Below are 20,344 nucleotides of genomic sequence, written 5' to 3'. Positions count from 1 at the left end.
TCCTGATTTACAGCGTCCGCAGTTCTTTCGGTTTTTATTAAGATTGTCTGGGTTTCTTGACAGGGTGCTGGAGGTGGAAAGGAAGAGTGGTGCAGTGTTCCAAAAGGAAGCCAGGAGGCTTTCGGGGAAAGTTCAGAAGGCAATGGGAGCAGGTGACCATGAAGTTCAATTCTTGAAGTCTAGCCGTGAGGAATTAGCTGCAGTGCCAGGAACATTTCAACAGCCTCACAGGGTAGTAACAACCAGTGAACGCATCTTGATATGACATCTGCTCCCTATGTCTCCACCAACATCTCATGCTGCTCAACGTAGCACACCAACATCACTCATCCATCAGCAAGCAGGACTCATGCCAAGTTCATGGACATATTCTGTTGCAGAGGAGTTTGGAGTGACAGTGTTACGCTGCTGGGAATCTAAGCTGAGATGCTTATTGCACAGTCAAGGAGTGTTTGACTTCAACTTGACATAGGGCTTTGCACTGAGATGAAGTCTGTGCTATCTACTGTGGAAAATACCTGATGACACAAAATCCAGGAGAATGGAAAATTGTGACAAAGCTATGAGCAACTGCAATAGAAAACAGATAAGCTGGTAGCTTGGACCAATAGGCAGCAGATAGAGAATCAACATAAAGGAACATGTGCCAAAACATTTTGGAATAATAAAAAAGAAGTGTGTCTGAAAATACAAGGACCAGGAATTTACATCCATTATGACACTTCTGAGCATGCAATAAGTTAGACTGAAATGGTCCTCAGTTCACCAGTGGCAAAATTTACACCATAATTTGTTGGAGAACCAAATAGAATATCCTACTGCCATACACATACAGATCCATGTACACATCAAATCTAAACAGAAACAGCAGTTTCTACGCAGGAATTGTTGTCATTCACAGCTGGTAAATGTTTTACATGGCACTGGGAAGACTTTCAAATTATAAACTATTTTAATTGTTGGGTCTATTCTGTAGGCACCTTTTGCTGCTGCAGCATCACATTCTAATGCCATAAAATCCATTTGCTTCATGAGGCTTAAACTTTAAGCAGAAACTTCTTGAGTGATCAATACAGGGAGCAGTGGCAATGAAACATGGCCAATTGCTCGTAGCTGTTGACATTCCCACTTGTGAGATCAATGCTCACTCATCTTCAATTCCCCATATACTTAATCAAAGTTGAGGAAGACACAAGCTTTCACAGCAAGTTATGGTGAGACATACATAATGCTGTAAGTCAATACGTAATAATTTCCTGAGGTGCACTTACTTAGCAAATACATTTTCATTTACTCTGCCTCCAGAAGAATAAATTATACAACACTATCCAGTCATATGATCAACATCATCAGGTCCAATTTTACCATATTGTCTTTCACATCGGTGTAGAGACTCAGCACTGACACATAACACAGAATCAAAACCATCAATAAGAAGCTCTCAGTAGCTATTTGATATAAATAAATGCTAACAAGTACAAGTTGCAACTGAAGCTTGGATGCCAGCTCATAAAAACTTTCAGATGAGTTGCTGCCTTCTTCCCCTCTGCTAGGTATTTACAACTCAAATGCTTTTGTGACATGGAATAGTGTAACAAGCCTTAAAACTCACAGTATAAACTGATACAATTTGGAGTGACATTCAGATTCTAAATACCCACAATGTGTTGCGTTCTCGAACAGATGCCAGGGGTTTCATAACAGGGTGGGAAAGAGGGTCAGAGAGATAGACAACTGTATCTATGCCAGTTAGGAAAGGTTTGGGCTGAAGTTTGGAAATGGCTCACGGACTCTCTTGGTCACTGTGACACAAAGCTCAAATTCTATACAGATACTTCAATGAATCCATTTTGACAGGAAGACTTACCCATTTTCAGCTGCACTGACAACACATGGTTGCTTTTCACTTGCTTTGCCAAGGCAAGTAATGGGAGAAGTGTGACCAAACAGGAAGATTCTTGGTAGCGTCTAGGAAAATACAAAATGGCATTTATACATGGGAATATTGCAAACCTTAAACACATCAGGTGCTTTTTGATAAAGGCAATTGTTACTTTTGTTCACTCATGGCAACAGGCAAGGGCTCCAGACCAGCTTCTTTTAGGACGACTTGCAGAACAACGTAACAATGATAGGCCTTACACAGGACCAAGGACCCCAGGAGTAGAACCCCACCCCCCTCCTCCCCCTGAGAACTGGGACAAAACAGAGGCCAGAAGCTGTGCTCTGCTCAGCAGTGCCACTGGAGGTGCAGTGGCTGTTCCCCGCATTGCACCTATCCAAGGCCCAGCATGACCTCGGGACACAGGCCATAGATGGGATGGGGGTGGGGGTTGCAGGTTGGTGGAGGGAGGATAGAGGGGGTGCAAGGGATGGCTTTCAGCAAATGCTCCCCATTACAGATGTCGAGTCCTTTTTTGGGCTTTGATTGCTTTGGACCCTCCCCAGAAAGCAGCAAGCGTCCCAACAGGGTCTCCTTTATGGCTTTCCTCATGGTGAGTCCCCTGTCCATCAATGGGCGAATGCTGCCAGATATGCAATGAGGCACATAAGTGGCCCACAGTTCCCTGATTAAACACTCCACCTGCCCCCTCCAGATATGCCCCGTGGGGAGGGCATTAAATTTCACCCAATATTTCTACAGTTCCAAGACCAAACTGGAATTGCTGGAAAAGTTCAACAAGGCTGGCAGCATCTGTGGACAGAAACCAAGTTAACGTTTCTATAGTTCACCTGTTAATTTCTCAAATATGGAAAAAAGGATTTCTATTTCAAAGCAAACAATTGCATGGATTGGAGTGAGGGGTTGTAGTCACCAACCAAGGCTAGGCAGCATTTGCAATGTAGTGAACATGATGCTTTCAATTGCACCAACAGTAGAGGTAGAGAAAGATCTCTATGAGAAGCCAATAGGTGTTAGCTGGAGGATGAACAGGGTCACTCTTGCGCTGTCTTTCACAAACACAAATATTTGCTGAGTCTCTCACCCAGCACTAGATGATTGCATTGAAGTAAGGACATGATTTTAAGGTAATTTCAGTGAACAGTCCTGTAGAGCAGTAGGATTGCAATATCAAAACCAATGCTGTAGGCACATTGTTGCCATCCATTGTGCCAGGCTGTTATCATTGTGGTGAAATTGCTGCCACGCACCATTTTTAACTAACCAGAAAAGATGCGTCAAATTGCTTTAAGCAACATTAAAAACATAAATATCTAATGACTGCAGGAGATTCCAAAGCAAACACTTGAACAGAACATCTTCCATTTGAAGTAATCATTCGTAAGACAATATCATTTTGAATGATTTTTGGACCAAAGTTTACATGGATTCCATTATAATGAGCTTTTGATATTTAATATTCATTGTGAATATCACAGAACAGTTTCACCCTCTCTATAGTCAAGCCTGATGAAAAGTACAGTGACCTCAAAATAAAGCAAAACGGAGCATGTTACCACATTGCACAAATCAATTTCCCATATTGATTCCTGGCCAGCCACAATATTTAAATGACAGTTCAGTCAAGCCCAAGATAGCGCTCCTCTTCAGGTCATTAGTGTGCTGCGTACGTACAGCACAAGATATATCACCTAATAAACCATTCATTATAAGAATAGACTTCTGTTGCCACAAACACAAAATTATAAGGTTGAACAAAAATCACTTAATGCTTAACAGAAGCAATTTTTCTAAAACTGAAAGTATAAATGCAAAGCGACACTTTTCTCTCCTCATATATTACTTGTACCCGACTGCACAAATTCAAGATTTTTTTTTCAGGATGCTTGTATTTCAACAAAAGGAACAAACACAGATACTTTTGTTGTAATTTATTATGCAAAATACTAACCTTGAAATCAGGAGACAGATTCCAGAGGCAAATCTGCCCTTCCTGACTCCCTGTCACAATAGTTCGCTGATCGTCAGTTAACATTAGAGCACAGATTGAGTGAGATGGTGCTTTCCTCTCCCACACTGCTATTGGCTGGACAATACTCTTCATCATGACCAAAGTACCTGTAAATGATATTGATGGGTGAATATGCACTGATTCAAAACCTGCTGAACCAATTAATTATTCCAAGTATAGAAATTTCTTGTTCAAATTTGTACACTGTGCCTGTATTGTATATTTATTCCTACATTTTATGTTGCAAGTTGTTTCAACTGGAATTTACAGTGCTGTAAATATCAAACCACTTGAACTTACATGTTTCTCAGCAAGCAATGTCCCAAGGAACCTAACTCTGGCACTAACATGAATTCCTTTAGAAACCATTCATTCACTTAAAGTTGTGAATTTCAGGAATGCAACCATAACGTTAAGTGAGGACTTAGCATACCTTATGTGAAAAACTTCTAGGATAAAAGAAAACAATATATTATCATTTGGGATTTGAATTTTAAAATGGAGACAAATGGACTACGGCCAGTTCTGTGAAGATATTTTATTTTTAAAAGTTAGAAAGTAATTTGCAATAAGTAATCTAAACACATGATTTCCAAAATGGGATGTTAGTTTAGTCAACAGCCTAGCAATATCCCTAGGGTGTTAAATAGTAAAGAAAACATTGTGTCCCTTTACATATGTATGTAAAGACATACAATATTTTCTTTACAACAGGATATTTACATTATAAACCCGTGAGATTAGGTGGATATATTCTCTTACATTCCAAATGCTCAGAATAATGCATCATCAAATCTTAAAAAGGTCACACTGTCTGGCTATTCTTGTAAAGATAAAATTACTTCCAACAGACAAACCCTAACTATAGCAGGTTGCCATTTTATTTGAAATATTGGTGCATTTTACTGTAGGATAAACTTACATTCACAGCATTAGGAACATACCTGTAGCAAACACATTAGGTAGCGTACACACTGTAAATCATCCTCACTGTTATGTAAATAAAGCTTGCCTTCCACAATACATTGTAAAAAGATAACTTTCACAGTCATACACCATGGAAAGTAATTTCATGCAACTTAAATGGTCCATAATAATATGCTTACATACTTGCTTTGAAAATTAATTTGGTTGTAAACAGACTTGCATTATCTGAGAACTATAACTGTGTGGATCAATTGAATATAGGAGCATCTAAACTAAGAGGTGACAAATTGGTGAATCAGGAAACCACTCACTCAAATTTGAAATCCAAAAAACATAAAACAATCACACTAACACTTTGTACAGTACTGTGGGAGTGCTGCACTGTCAGAGGTTCTGTCTTTCAGATGCTATATTAAACTAAGGCCCTATTTGTTTTTTTGGGTAGATACAAAATATCCCAAGACGCTATTGTAAAGGACATCAGGAGTGACCTGGTCAACATTAAGCCCTAAGCAACATCAGACTAACAGATTATCTGGTCATTATCATATTGTTGTTGGTGGGAACTTGCTGCTTGCCAATTGGTTGCTATCTTTCCTACATTACAACATTTAGCTGTGAAACTTTCTTGGATATCCTAAGGTCATGAAAAGCTATGTATAAATCAATGCTAGTCTTTGTTTCAAATGAATATAGTTTCAAAGGGTGACGATCAGGATCTACAGGATCTATTTCTTAGTCATGATCAGTCTCTCTCTCTCTCTCTACCCTCCCCCCCCCCCCCAAACCCACACCCCCCCCCACCCCCCCCGCCCCCACCCCACCCCTCCACCTCTCCAACCCACCTCTTTCTCAGCAGCTTGCTGTACTGGACCAGGGAGCAGTCATGGAGTCATACAGCACAGAAATAGACTCTGGTCCAACCAGTCCATGCCAAACATAATCCAAAACTAAACCAGATTAGAAAAACTTGCAGAAGTTGAATGTTTTAAGATATAAAAGTTTGAATGCACATGCAGATAGATTCAAAAACAGCTTCTTTCCTGTTATTATCAGACTTTTGAATGGACCTCTCACATGTTAATTCTGATCTCTCTCTCTGCATCTTCTTTGCAGCTATAACACTATGTCCTGTTCTCTGTTCTGCTACCCTGATGCATTTGGTACGGTACGATCCGCCTCTATGGCACGCAAAACAACACTTTTCACTGTATCTCGGTACACATGACAACAATAAATCAATCACCTCCCATCATTCTTGTCTTTATTTCAAATGCACCAAGCTGTGGAATAGGTGCAGGGTCAATCAAGTACTTTCTGACATTTTGGAAATGCAGCTAGCACAGGTCACCAAGTGCAGTGAACACAATAATATTAAGATAGTGCCTACTGGCTTTTCCAGCTAAGGAACTCCAGGCAAAGATACATGGAGCCCCCAAAGGATCAGAAACTGATAAGACATGGGCTGAACAAAGCAGGTAGTATAATCTGTGTCCTTTTAGTAAGGGGAACAGCAGCACATTGTTACAATTTTTATTGTAGATTTCTAACTCTTAGTATCATCATATTACACAAACCTCACCTGTCCAATATATAGATGAGAACTCATCTGTGATTTCAGCTCATTGTTATTGCTAAATGGTCCCACTTTAAAATATGATAGAATGGTCATTATAAAAGGACCCTTGTTCGGGCTGAAAGCCAAAGGCTAGTTTAGAAACAGCACATAGGTAATATGAATCGCTGGATAGCCAACAGGCAAATTTCAGTAATATAGAGGTCTTACTGCTTTTCACAATTTTTGCTGATTGCATCATACGTTGTGCACAACAGATCTATACCAATGTTCATGCCTCACAGGAGTCACACTCATCCCTTTTTATCTAAACTCATCAGCATACCTCCTGTTCCTTTCCCCTTGCTCTTAAACCAAGAAAATATAAATAATCAAATCACCTTCACTGACACTCACTGTAAAATGGGACCTGAAAAGAGGTTTCAGATCATGACTGTATTTTGCGTGTGTGTGTGTGTGTACGTGTTTGTGTATTTGCGTGTATGTATCTGTCTGCCTCTGTGTGTATGTGTGTCTACACATGTGTATGTATACTTGTATGTATGTCTGTGTGTGTGCATGCTTGTATATGTGTACCTGTGTGTGTGAATGTGTGTGTGCGCATGTGTGCCTCTGTGTGTGTGTGTGTGTGTGTGTGTGTGTGTGTGTGTGCAGGCGTGTGTGTGTGCATGTGTGTGTGTGTGAGTGCGTGTATTGAAAGTGGGTTCAACAAACTTTAAAAGGAAGTCAGATCTCGCCTTCTCATGGTCACATCCAGCTGCTGACCATCCACAAGATGCCGAGGCATGCCCAGATACTGTCCTGGAGCAGATACTTCAGGAAGCCGTCCAACTTGAATATCTGCAGGTGAACTCCATGGGAATGATACCTGCTCACAAAGCCAAGGTGGGGCACCACCGACATCATGGCTGCTGGAAAACTCCACTGGTCTGGAATAGTGAAAGCTTCTCAGAATCAATGAGCAAAACAGGCAGATAAACAAGAATGCAAAAAAATCACTGGTTCTGTTACAAATAAGATAGAAGTCTGAGGCAGGCTAACCTGGCTCAAAACAAGTAAATCCCGAGGGAACGATGATATTTATTGCAGAGTATCGCGAGAGACTAAAGAAATAGTTTCAGAAGCACAGACAATCAAATGAAAGGAGTCTTTCAACATGGGTGCACTGGGGAAGCCAGAAGGCCATAAATGAGCAAATATGGCCCCACTATTGAGAAAAGATGACAGATACATGTAATCATATTACCACTCAATATAAATATAGAAAGTTAAACATCCTGTCACTTGTATTTGGTTGCAGCAATGAGTGGAGTTGATAAACATTACAGGAGTCTTTGTTGACAGCAAACACCACCTTTTATTTTTAAGAAATGCTCAATACTAAATTAATACAGGATGAGACTTCACCTCAGACACAATGTTGTTGAAGAGAACCAAATCCTAAGTCATGTGATCTTATTTACGGATTAAATTAACCCTGTACACGACAAATCTCTGATTTAATTGTATAACAACGATCGGGTTGGTGAGAGTCAGCATGGATTCAGAATGGGCCAATTCTGCTTGACCAATATGTTAGCAGCTTTGAAGATGAAACAATACAAGTAGGTGACAGTGAAAGCAAAGAAATGGTACATTTTAACTAGCAAACCTCAAAGTTCCTCAGGGCCAGCTGTTAATTAAGTGCAAACCTAGGTTCTGAATGAATCCTGGGAACTGGTTAAAGAGGATGAATCAACTGGGAATCATCAGAGAAATTATTACAGAGGGTGGGGACCTCATGTCTAGGAATACTGAGGATTCCCATTCACATAAGAATTTACAAGACGCTGCCAAGGTTGGAGGGTTAGAGCTATATAGAGAATCAGCATCTTATCTCTGAATCAAATTAATAAATTGGTCTCTGATAAATTGGTCTCAATCTGTTTAAATATTATCCAATGGATAAACATTTGTGCCCCACAAGGGTTTAACATATTTTTATTTAATATGAGAGTTTACCATGATTCACTGGAATTGGCGATGGTTGACTTTATTCTAGATGGGATAATACCACACGTGGCCATACCTTACCAGAAAGATCTTTTCCAATAGTAGTGTTAGATTACAATACCACATGTTGCCAGATGCACTGCTCATTGTGAATATAATTAAGCAGCAGGCAGAAGTCTGAACAGACTTGATCTTTGCTACCTACCCAGAGATTTCCAAAACTCCAAAAGGAACAAATGATTAAAAATGAGCATCAATAAAAAGTGTACAATAAAAAACCTAGATATCTAAAATTCCATATGATGATTGTCAGCTGGTTTGTATTATCACAGGGCATCTTTGCAAAGCACAAATTACCTATACAAAAATGGCCATTGACTTTTAATTCATTGTTGATGGATCCACCCTGCAAGTAATATTGATCGAGGAAATAATCACATGCTGGTATCCAGAAGAAGATAAAGTCACCGTAATCAGGGAGGACTGCTCTCTCGTTAGATGGAGACAACTGATGCTGAGTGAGGGACAAGGTTAAGAAGGCAGGATTGGAGAGGTTGGGCGGTGGATCAGTTACCAGAGGACATAGATTTCAGGTAAAGGGCAGGGGATTTAGAGGAGATGTGATGACATTTTTTCACCCACAGGGTGGTAAGAATCTGGAATTCACTGCCTGTAAGGGTGACAGAGGTAGAAACCCTTATAACATTTTAAAAGCATTTCAATGTGCACTTGCGATGCCAAGGCATACAATGCCCTGGGGCAAATGCTGAAAAATGGCATTAGAATAGTTAGGTGATTTTTTTTTTAACTGGTGCAGACTTAATGGGATGAAGGGTCTTTTCTGTGTTGTAGACCACTGTGACTCTATGATGCTATTGATATAGGTGTTAAAGAAATTAATGACAGAAAAGTGTAAAGTGCAGAGATTCTAGAGTAATTAGTTAACAAATTGAATAAATCAGATAAATAAATAGATAAAATAAATAAATAGTGATGGCAGAAGGGTAATGTGTTGCTGCTGCAGTACGTGGGAGCTGCTGGATGACAAAATGATCCAGGGAGAACAAATCCAAGACACTTTGAATCTGAGTGGAAGTACTGAAGACCGATGGTACAAGGGCACAAATATAGGTTAATGAATATGATTGTACAGCCATTACAGACACATGGTTACAAGATCGAAGCTTGGGAACTAAATATTTAGAGGTAAATGACTTTTCAAAAGGACAGGTAGGAAAGAAGTGTAGTGGGAAACTTTGCTAGTGCATGACGGTATAATTATGCTAGAAAGAAATGATCTTGCATCAGAAGATGTAAAATCCATATCTGTGGAGGAAAGAAATAACAAGGGGAGGAAGATACAGGTGGAAATAGTCTGCTGGATAGGTACACAGTATAACAGAAAACAAATCTGGAGATAATGAGGAAATGTTAAAAAGACAGTACATTAGTCACGGATGACTTTAATCTTCATGTAAAGATGTAGACATAAAGAAGAATTTAGTGAATATTTTTGCAACTGTTTATTGGAACATTTGGCTCAAAAACAAGTGTAGCAAACTTATATAAGAGTAATTACAAAGGAAGAAGGGCAGAATTGGCTGCAGTGGACCAGAAAAGGAGAATAGCAGTAATGATGACTGATGAACAATGGCTAACATTTAAGTAAATAATTTGTGATTCACAATAACTATATACCCCAGTAAGTGAAAAAGGATTCTCGAGAGGGGAATAAATCAATCACAGTTAACCAAGGAAATTAAGGATTATATCAAATTGAAAGAAAAAAAGACAAACAATGCGGCAAAGGTTAGTAATAAGCCAGAGGAATGGGAAAATTTGAAATACCAATAAAAGATGACCAAGAAAGAAAGAGGGAGAAAATAAATCTTGGGGGTAAACTAGTAAGTAATAGCAAATGGATAGTTATAGCTTCTTTAAATATATAAAAAGGAAAAGAGAGGCGAAGTGAGCATAGGATATTTAGTGATTGAGACTGGGGAAATAATAATGGGGAACAAGGAAAAGCCAAAGGAGTTGAATAAGTACTTTGTATCATTGTTCATGGGAGAATACATGAATAGCATTCCAAAAATACTAAATAATCAAGGGGCAAAAGTGAGAAAAGAAATCAATGAAATAACCATCACTAGAGAAAAATACTCGGGAAATTAATGGGACTAAAGGCTGATAAGCCGTGTGGACCTGATGGTATATCCTAAGGTTATCCTAATATTATAGGAAGTAGCTACAAAGATAGTGAATTCATTTCGTAGCAAACTTTCAAGAATCCTCAGATTCTGGAAAAGTCCAAGACGATTGGAAAGCTACCGATGTAACACTCTTATTGAAAAAGGAAAGAACAAAAGGTAACTATAATCAGCCCTACAGTGTGGAAACAGGTATCACACATTAGGCTACTTAACAAAGTATGATATTGGGGGTAGCCTTTGGCATGGGTAGAGAATTAGTTAACTAATAGAAGACAAAGAGTTGGGATAAGTGGGGAGCGGAGGGACTTGTATTCAGAATGGCAATTTGTTATAGTGCTCGTGCCACAATCATTCATAATGTATATTCATGCCTTAGATGAGGAAAGTGAATGAACTTTAGGCACGTTTGAAAATGACTCAAAAATAAATGGGAAGGCAAGTGGTGAGGATGACAGAGGGTCTGCAGAAGGATATAAGCGGATTAAGTGAGTATGATAAAAACTTGGTGGATGGAGTATGGGAAAATGTGAGGTTACGCACTTTGGTGAAAGTATAGTGAAGATGAATGATGCTTATTTGGACAAAGACCGTAGAAAGCTGCAGCACAGAGAAATTTAGGGGCCCTCATGCATAAATCACAAAAAGCTGGATACACGTCATTATATTATCAGATTGTGCAAACCAGTTGAAGAAACACTATTTTTAACTGACAGTAAGGAGGGAATAGAGGGATATGCAGGGGCAAAAAGTTTTTCATTTAAAAAGGCATCACATGGCAGCACAATCTTGGTGGGCCAAAGGGCTTTGTTCTTTGTTCTAATACTGCAGCTATATGGTCCAGGAGGTATAATACTTCAGATTAAAGGTAGGCTATAACCACTTCTCCAGCACAAATTCAAACAGAGAATTTCATTTCCTTATCTTCCCAGGAAGAATCCTCAGTACAGGTGACAGAGATTGGACTAATCCAGAAGCAATTCTCAAATAGTTTATCTGAGATAATGAAAATTTTGGTTCCACCAATCACTGAAGGCCAATTAAAGCATCCAACCGAGGAAAGTTGCAGTAAAGAGACTGCCCACTCCAGCCTGGATATACCTACAGACCAAGAATAAAAATATGCTGACACAGATTGAAGACAAGATGCATCCCACTCCATGGAAGCCATTACTTAGAGAAGACAGCCAGGGTGCAAAGGTTCAGGACACTGTCAAGCACCAATTACCTCATTCAGAGATCCAAAATGTTTCAAAGCAGAAAGTATCTTTTTCAACAAGGCAGTCATTCTCCACGAAGAAAATCCAAGGGGTAAAAGATCCCCCAATTTAGAGAGACTTTCAGAAATAGACTCAAAATCAACAGTCTTCAATCCAGAAATTTACCAACTTTTCAAGTCCAAAGACAAGGTGATCTTGAGAATAGTGAAATCTCCAGTCTGTTTGTATTTGTAAAATTAGAGACTTGGGGGATATGGGGTCGTGGTAAAAATAATTATGTACATACATGCATAAATATTAATAACAGAAAAATATAAGTGCATAAGGCTATTAGGGTTTTAACTGGTTAATGGTGAGGCATGCCTTATTTACTACCCATTATAATAATAGGCTTGGTGGGGGAACAACTTAGAATCACAAACAGTAAGACCATGGTCTTCTTCAGAGACATAGTTATAGAGATTCTCACATCTTCATCTTATTTATGACAAGTGCATCTTCTCATTAGATTACCAAGTAGTTTTCCACCATCACACTCAACCAAGCTGGCCCTGTAAATCTCTAAAGTAACAAGGTGTAGAGCTGATGAACACAGCAGGTCAAGCAGCATCAGTGGAGCAAGAAAGCTGACGATTCGGGCCTAGACCCTTCTTCAGATTTTTCTGAAGAAGGGTCTAGGCCCGAAACATCAGCTTTCCTGCTCCTCTGATGCTGCTTGGCCTGCTGTGTTCATCCAGCTCTACACCTTGTTATCTCAGATTCTCCAGCATTTGCAGTTCCTACTGTCCCTGTAAATCTCTAACCTGAGAGAGAGGGTGCTGACGGCAAATCTCCCTAATAGTGAGCAACAGTACAGACAGCTCATACATGATGATGAACAGTGTCATGGATTACTTGTAAAACAACAGTGAATCATCAATATACTGGAGTTACTTTTCCAGTTTGTAATTCCTGTCAGACCCTCCAAAATGCCAAATATTGTACTGGTTCCGGGACTACGATTCCAGCCAAGAACCTTCTGATGGTCTAATGACCAGCACAGGTCTAACCAATATTCTCATTTCCCTCCATTTCCATCTGATGCAGGATCTGACACAATCTCACCGCATTCATGTGGTAACAGTGCTGCTCCCCTGCTCCCAGCGATGCAACAGCAGCTCTCAGCAAGAAAGTGAAACTGATTGTATGTACTACAGAGCAGCAACAAACCCTCACACTATTCAACAGTCACCTCGATTTGATTTCTTCAACAAATAAAGTATTTAATGCTACATTTCCCCTCGTGAGCAACATTAAGGAAAAAAATCATTTACTCATTTGTCTTAATTATGACTATTCTATGAAACTAATTTTCCTTTAACTCTGAACTTCAGTGACATTTTGGGGGACTCTGCTCACAATACAAAATCTTGCTCAACCACAGTGTTGATCAAGAAACTAGCTTAGAGTTCAAATTTTAATTTTAATGATTAGATAATGAGGTACACTGCAAACTAGGTACACCCACAGCACCAGTGAACACTGTCCCTCAGTATCCAACTAGGAACAGATGGAGGCAATGGCCTAGTGGTATGTTGATCCAGAGACCCAGATAATGTTCGGGGAACCTGGGTTTGAATCACGGCAGATGGTTGAATTTGAATTCAATTTTTAAAAATCAGGAATTAAGAGTCTATTGATGACTTTAAATCCATTGTTGATTGTTGGAAAAACCCATCTGGTTCACTAATGCCCTTTAGGAAAGGAAACTGCCATCCTTACCTGGTCTGGTCTACATGTGACTCCAGACCCACTGCAATGTGGTTGACTCTTAACGACCCTTGGGGCAATTAGGGATGGACAATAAATGCTGCCTAGCCAGCGATGCCCTCATCTTGTGAATGAATAAATAAAACTTTGGCCCCTCATTTGATGAATGGTGCCCAGCACAAAGTGCAATGAAATACCAAAGCCTTACAGCTGCAATGATAAGTCCTTCAATCTTTTGTTTTGGAATTAATAGGGTTTAAGGGACCTCCAATTTACATGACAATGCTTGGCCACACCTCGCTAGCAGAATAGACAGCATTGCAGTTTTATCATTTGTCAGGAGCTAAAATTTAGTTGCACCAAATCAAACTTATATTCAAAAGCAACATTTCTGAAATAGCAATGTGTGTTTTTCTGAACTGCACAAAAACTAGAAGACAATGCGTTGGGGGTTCACTTGTGCCCTGATGGGAGTGCACCTACCCCTGGGCCAGGAGGTCTGGGTTCAGGTCCCACCTGCTCCAGGAGTTTGAATGCCATAACATGTCTGAACAGGTTGATTAAAAATGTCTAACAGACACTGCACTGGTTTGTTATAGTTGAACACACCTGACAATTCACCTGAATAGCCTTACATTTGACAACTTCAGGATGAAATGCCTCATTGATCATTTATGCTGAATATGAGACAATAGCAGCACACTATTAAGTAACTTGACCTTGATGGAGAAACTACTAATGTATTTGTTTACATTTTTGGTTGCATTGTTTCTCTTGAGCCTAACATTACAGAAAGAGCATACATTTCCAGTACTTAATCCAAGCTATTGCCCAGTCCTCAGACTTATATCACTGTGGAAGATCAAAAACCGCACTGTGCTATATTAACCACTAATACCGACCTCACCATCTGAAAAATCACCCTGAAAACTACTTCAGGTAGGGGATCAGTTTTATCAAAAACAAATGCTGCAATGAATTACACAGAATACACAGTGCACAAAGGGCTGAATCATTTTCATCTATGTGCGAGTTGTATTGATTTTTTGGAGGGATTTCCACCAGCAAGATTTGTCACTGTATCTTACCAGTCATACCTCATTAAATACCTATACTGCCCCCAAGGCATCGCTCATGTCCAATTCTAGCCCCATCTTGCCAAGGACCATTCCCAGAACAACTCGTCCTTACTAGATATCTGCCACAGGATCAGTATCCATTGCGGCTGCGCCATCTTTGAAAGGACAGTGTGCACTCAAACAAGTGTCGGCTTTGCCTCTCACCAGCACCATAATGACACGCAGACACAAGGCTACACTGCCCACAGCACACTGCCAATTTGGCTGACACTCCTTCACACATAAACCACACTCTCTCACCTAAGTCATTGTTTAACCACCAGGCCACACGCTTTACTTGTACTTAGCTATGTCCTGTCTAAACACCTGCTCCATATCACCAGTGCCCTGTTGACCCACAGCTTGTCATTGTCCTGTAGGAGAATATCACACACAGGCCAGCAGTTGGACAATTCCAAACATGAGCTTTTATTTACAGAAAGCAAAGGGGAAACAAAAAAATCCAGTAGAGGCTGCAGTTCACCAGCCCAATGCTGGCATCATGACCAATGACAAGCCGACAGACCATGCTACACCCAGCCCAATGCTGGCATCATGACCAATGACAAGCCGACAGTCCATGCTACACCCAGCCCAATGCTGGCATCATGACCAATGACAAGCCGACAGTCCAAGCTACACCCAGCCCAATGCTGGCATCATGACCAATGACAAGCCGACAGTCCATACTGCACCCAGCCCAATGCTGGCATCATGACCAATGACAAGCCGACAGTCCATGCTACACCCAGCTCTGATTCACTGGAAGCTGTTGTCGGTGAGTCTGGCTTGTACTGACCAATGCAGCTGAGCTCTGTCACAGACAAGGAGACCTTTCTCCTCCCTAATGTCTCCATCCTCCTCCTCAGAAAAGTGCTCCTATTCTCCCAGTTCCTCAGCATCCAACACATAACCTCATTGTCTGTTCCAATCGTGCAGAGCACAGCACTGCAGGATGATGCAGCACACTCTGTCTGGACTATAGTGGAGGGTACTCCCCAGTCTGGTCCAAACAGTGGAACTGCATCTTCCCCTATATTGTGCTCTGTCACAGCCCTGCTCGAAGCATGAGCAGCATTGTAACTGTGTTGACCATCAGTATACAGGGGTGACATGAGCTGTGTTCATGGTGGGTATCCTTTGTCCCTCGTAACTGGCCTTGTAAGGCCCCTAGACCCTCACAAACACCAGGTACATGGGAGAGCTCCAGGATGTATGAGTCATGGCAGCTGCCAAGGTAATGGGCTCACAGCTCCAGGAAGGGTAACAGTGAGCACAGTGAGTCACCTGCTTGGTACACTCACGGCCAGGGGTGACGTGGGATTACAGCCTGGGGAGTTGGCAGCAGGCCGTGCTATTGAACCAGCAGCAGCAATCAGGGAATGTGAGTGTCATCAGTCGGGGAGCTGCCAACACAGCGGTCGGGGTCTACTCGTTGTGTCTAGGAACTGCTTTTGTGAAAGGAGGTGAGAGGTCTCGGGTACCTGTGGGTCAGTCCATTGGTGGTGAAGGGTGGCGCCTGCAGGAGTAATGGTGGGGGGGGGGGATCACTGACAAAACAGAGTCGTGGGGGAGGGGAGCGGTTTAAAGCAGTGGGGGAACATGGGAAAGTGCTGGTCACTCAGCCCTCACCAACTTGCTATACACCCTAAGGCTGAAGCTGAACGGAGGGTGGAGGCATGGCTCTCATTATCTGGGTGCAGCGTGTCTCCCATGTGAAGGAGTTTGCTCCCCCTCACCTGCACCATGTGCCACCAATGACTGCTCTGAGACCCTGAGAACCTCTTTCACTCCTTACGTTCTCAACGTTAAGTCCTTCCCACTGGAAATGCTGGGCCCTGCCACTGCTGCTGGGATGTTGGTTGCTCTGGAGGCTGCCTTCTCCGGATATGGGGGACCAGGGCCAATGGGAAGCCCAGGAGCAGCAGCAGGTGCTTCCCCCCCCACCCCACCCCCGTCCCAAGCACCCGGCTCAGAGGGAGGTCACAGCCACGGGTCCCTTCAGGATCGTGGGGATACTGCACAGGAGAAGGCCCAGAGCTTTCCAGTTCCCACTCCATATCCTGGGGATGAGCGAGGGAGCAGTGTCAATGCAGGCTCCATACATCCCGGATCACAGGGACAGAACTGCGCTGGAGGTTGGAACGGGAGCCGAGGGCTGTAGGAGTGGGAGGCCACCCTCTCCCGGGGGCTGGGAAAGTGACCACTGCCTTGAACATCTTTACAACTGGCACTTTCCAGGGAGTTCCCAGTGTGGGATCTCTCAGTCGTACTCCCACAAGTACATCGGGACAGTGACCAATGCCATCTGGGCAACACTACACCAAATCATTTTGTTCTCCCATAACATGGTCAGTGCTGCTGCCCCAGGCAGTAGGATTCAGGACCAGAGCTGGTGCAGGGTGCCATCGACTGTACACACTTGGCACTGACAGGGCCATATCACAACAGCATTCATCAACAGGTTCCATTCCATCAGTGTCCTGGAGTGTTGGCTGCTGTGAAGGCCCTTGGAATGAGTGTGGACTGTATTTGTAACTGACAGTACCTCAACCCCCTGAACAATAGCACCCACTCCCTGGCCCTGGAACTAGACTGACGATTGGCCCTCACTCAGTTTCCGATGCGGCCATTTCACACAAGCAGTGGGTTTGCCACACAGGCAGCTGGCACATACTGCAGGTGTTACGTTAATGCCTCAGTGTGTCACATGCCAAGGCATCAACTGCCACCCAGACAGATCCTTGCTGACCAGCATGACAAGCAGCTTGTCAGTGTGTCCCTGCTAAATAAGATCTCAATACAGCACGACTGATAGCTTTTCACTCTGGCTAACAGGCATGGTATGGCACCAGATGGTCAATCACAGATGGCACAAGCATGCTGACAGGTGCCAAGTTAGTGAGCAAGCAAACAGTCCTGAGATGCAGCCTGATCCAGTCCCTAAGCTAGGTACCTATCCCTGTGTACACAGTGTCTCTGCTGCAGCATTTCAGTGCTGGTTACCAGCGTGTACTGAAATGCAAGTCTGTGCTTCCTAAATGTCTTGAAGTGGATGGGAGAGATGCCATGAAGGCATGAACTGTTGGTAAGCGTCAGGTGCCAATGTCCACAGAAAAAGGGTATGGTCAGCTGGTGCCAATGGACGGCCAACAGAGATATCGTTAGGCGCTAAGCAATGTGTCAAGTCAATGGCTTTAAGAGGTGTATTTTGTCTTGGTATTTTTTATGAAGAAAGGTTGAGACAGAGGTACTGAACAGTCTGCTAAAGTCCAATAAAGTAAACAGCTTTGAGGCCTTGGAGAATTTTTTTAAGTTGGAACATTAGAAGTATCCTGAATGGGTGGGGTCAAGCTCCCATAGAACCAGGAATTTTAGTTTTAGCTTTCAGCAGTTGCTGGAGTCTTGAAGCCGGACGTGGAAGCTCTAATTCCTCTCTCTGTTACAGCTAAAAGCTGGGGTTCTTTTCCTTTGCCAAGACTGTGTTTACGGGATGTTACTATATTGCAACAGTTAATTAGTAGTAGTTAATGTATAAATTACTTTGTTAAGCATTTTGATGTTACAGTTAAACCAATTCTTTTCTTTTAGTTTTTGTTTTGTCTCTATTTTAACTGTAGTGCAAAAATAACGAGTGTTTTGCTTAAAGTTGATAGTTTGACCAATTGAATTGCATCTGTAATGCAATGCCTTTAAAATAAGAAAAAGTTAGGGTCTAGGCAACCTTCTTAATGTATTTTGAGGGGGTTTGGTCTGGTCCATAACAGCACCATGGAGGCTCCTTGCAGCCAGGGGCGAGTTGAACTTGCCAGGTACCGGCTCTGACTTCCGTGTTGAGTTTTCCCAAAGTCTAGTTGTTTAGTGGATTTGTTAAGATGGGAAGCAGAATATCAATGAGGTGAGTTACAACATTACTAAGATGTTTCAAAAGTGATAATTCCCCCTTAATTGGCAACTTGCTACTGCCTAGTGAGAAACTCACCTTGCCGATTGGCAAAAGCACAAAAGATGCTGTGAAATGCTCCCGATATGGAGATAGGCCTCAGTAGACCTCTTGTCCAATTCTGCCACAAATCATAACATATCTCAAATTGCTCAGACTTCCATAAGATTCCACTGAAACAGACTGTTCAGTCCAACCAGTCTATACTGCTGTCTATATTCCCCACAATTAGAAATTATCAACTTGGTCCAATTTCCCATGTTAGGTTTCAAACACACCTATCAGCCACTGTGATGCTCTTGAACATGCAGTGAACAATCTCAAATATCGTGTATATCATTAAATGCCTTATTTAATATGGGAACCACAACACTAATGATCCGCACATGCCCTGCTCCCATGTCCAAATCACTGCCTTCTGAAACAAAGTGTGAACAAGAGTCCAAATTTGGCCCCAGGCTAGTTCACATTCCAATTTGTCAATGCTTCTCTCTTCTTGTGGACTTCCTTCCACCTAATGCCTCCATCAATGGCCTTGTCAAGATCATTAATTCCCGATGCTAGGAATCACTCTTACAATTCCAGACTCCATTATTCTATATTACATATTACACTGTTACATTTCTATGTAATGCTATTGCACTATAAGGGGTTTTCCAAAAAGCAAGCCTCTCGCTATACATTTCGTGTGGCTTATGAAGATATACTAACAGGAGGGATGTGTAACTTGACATTTTAAGTAGCACAGCTCTTTTATGACATCATCTGAATTGAGCAGAAAAGCAACAAAGAAGAATAATAGTCATGAGCTAATGTAGATGCTTTGGCAACAGCATTGATGTTAGCAACTACTGCTGGGCACAGTGCAGTCAAGCTGGCCAGGGAAACCCAGGTACGTAGTTGGTTAGAGAGGGACACCAAACATATAGCAGATCTTACCCTTGGAGGGGAACACATATTTGGAGAAGAATCACTTATTCAGGCATAGGAGATTATCACAATTAGAACACTGACAATGACAATAAGGCTGCTGAGTCAGAGATATGTTACCTGTGCCATTTGTCCACAGACATTTATGAATAAATATTTTTACAATTTCTACTTATCTTCATGTTCTTACAATCCTGATATTGCTACTTACAGGAATATTTGTGCTTTGGAGTATTGCAACTTTCTCTGGCCCTTTCTCTGAATCAGTGACAAGACATTCATTTTTTTCATGATACACTTTTAGAAGAGGAAATTCAAGCTCAACCATTAAGCACTAGCAGGCTGGTGTTCCATAACATTGTGTCATTGTTATAGTAATTAGAAAAGATCTTTTCATTGCTGGCCTGTACCCCCATTTTGTGGTTTACTCAGTGCTCTACCAGTACAGAGGTAACATGAATTGAAGTACATGGCTTTACTGGATCATTATTGAGTGGTAAAACAACTCTTCACTGTGATACCTTGAGATTCAGATCCTGTGTTTATGTCTACATTACTCGCAAGGTGCAATTTGCTTTTTAAGTAGCCAAATATTGTTAATAAATACACAATATGTATCAAAACCAGAAGTGCCCAGCTGCTTCCAGTGAAGTATTCACTTTAGATTCAACGTTATTAATAAAAATTAATTATCATTAGTGAAACCCTATTTATTACAAATATCTCACACTGGTAGTCCACAGACATTTGTAAACATCTTAAAAT

General features: G+C 41.5%; 1 protein-coding gene across 1 annotated transcript in view; it reads right to left on the bottom strand.

The window, feature by feature from the left end:
* LOC109920080 (WD repeat-containing protein 72-like) overlaps positions 1 to 20,344 on the bottom strand; it is a 101,832-nt gene that overhangs the window by 79,548 nt on the left and 1,940 nt on the right. The window contains exons 2-3 of the mRNA XM_048615732.1: positions 3,855 to 4,021; positions 1,868 to 1,968 (exon numbers count right to left, since the gene is read on the bottom strand). Of these exons, the coding sequence (XP_048471689.1) occupies positions 1,868 to 1,968; positions 3,855 to 4,010 (257 nt within the window). The 5' untranslated portion in view covers positions 4,011 to 4,021. The remainder of the gene's footprint in view (positions 1 to 1,867; positions 1,969 to 3,854; positions 4,022 to 20,344) is intronic.

This window comes from Rhincodon typus, chromosome 33 (assembly GCF_021869965.1).
Source record: "Rhincodon typus isolate 14 chromosome 33, sRhiTyp1.1, whole genome shotgun sequence".
Classification (NCBI taxonomy): domain Eukaryota; kingdom Metazoa; phylum Chordata; class Chondrichthyes; order Orectolobiformes; family Rhincodontidae; genus Rhincodon; species Rhincodon typus.
The sequence above is the reverse complement of the archived record's forward strand: the minus strand, read 5'-3'. Positions and strand labels throughout refer to the sequence as shown.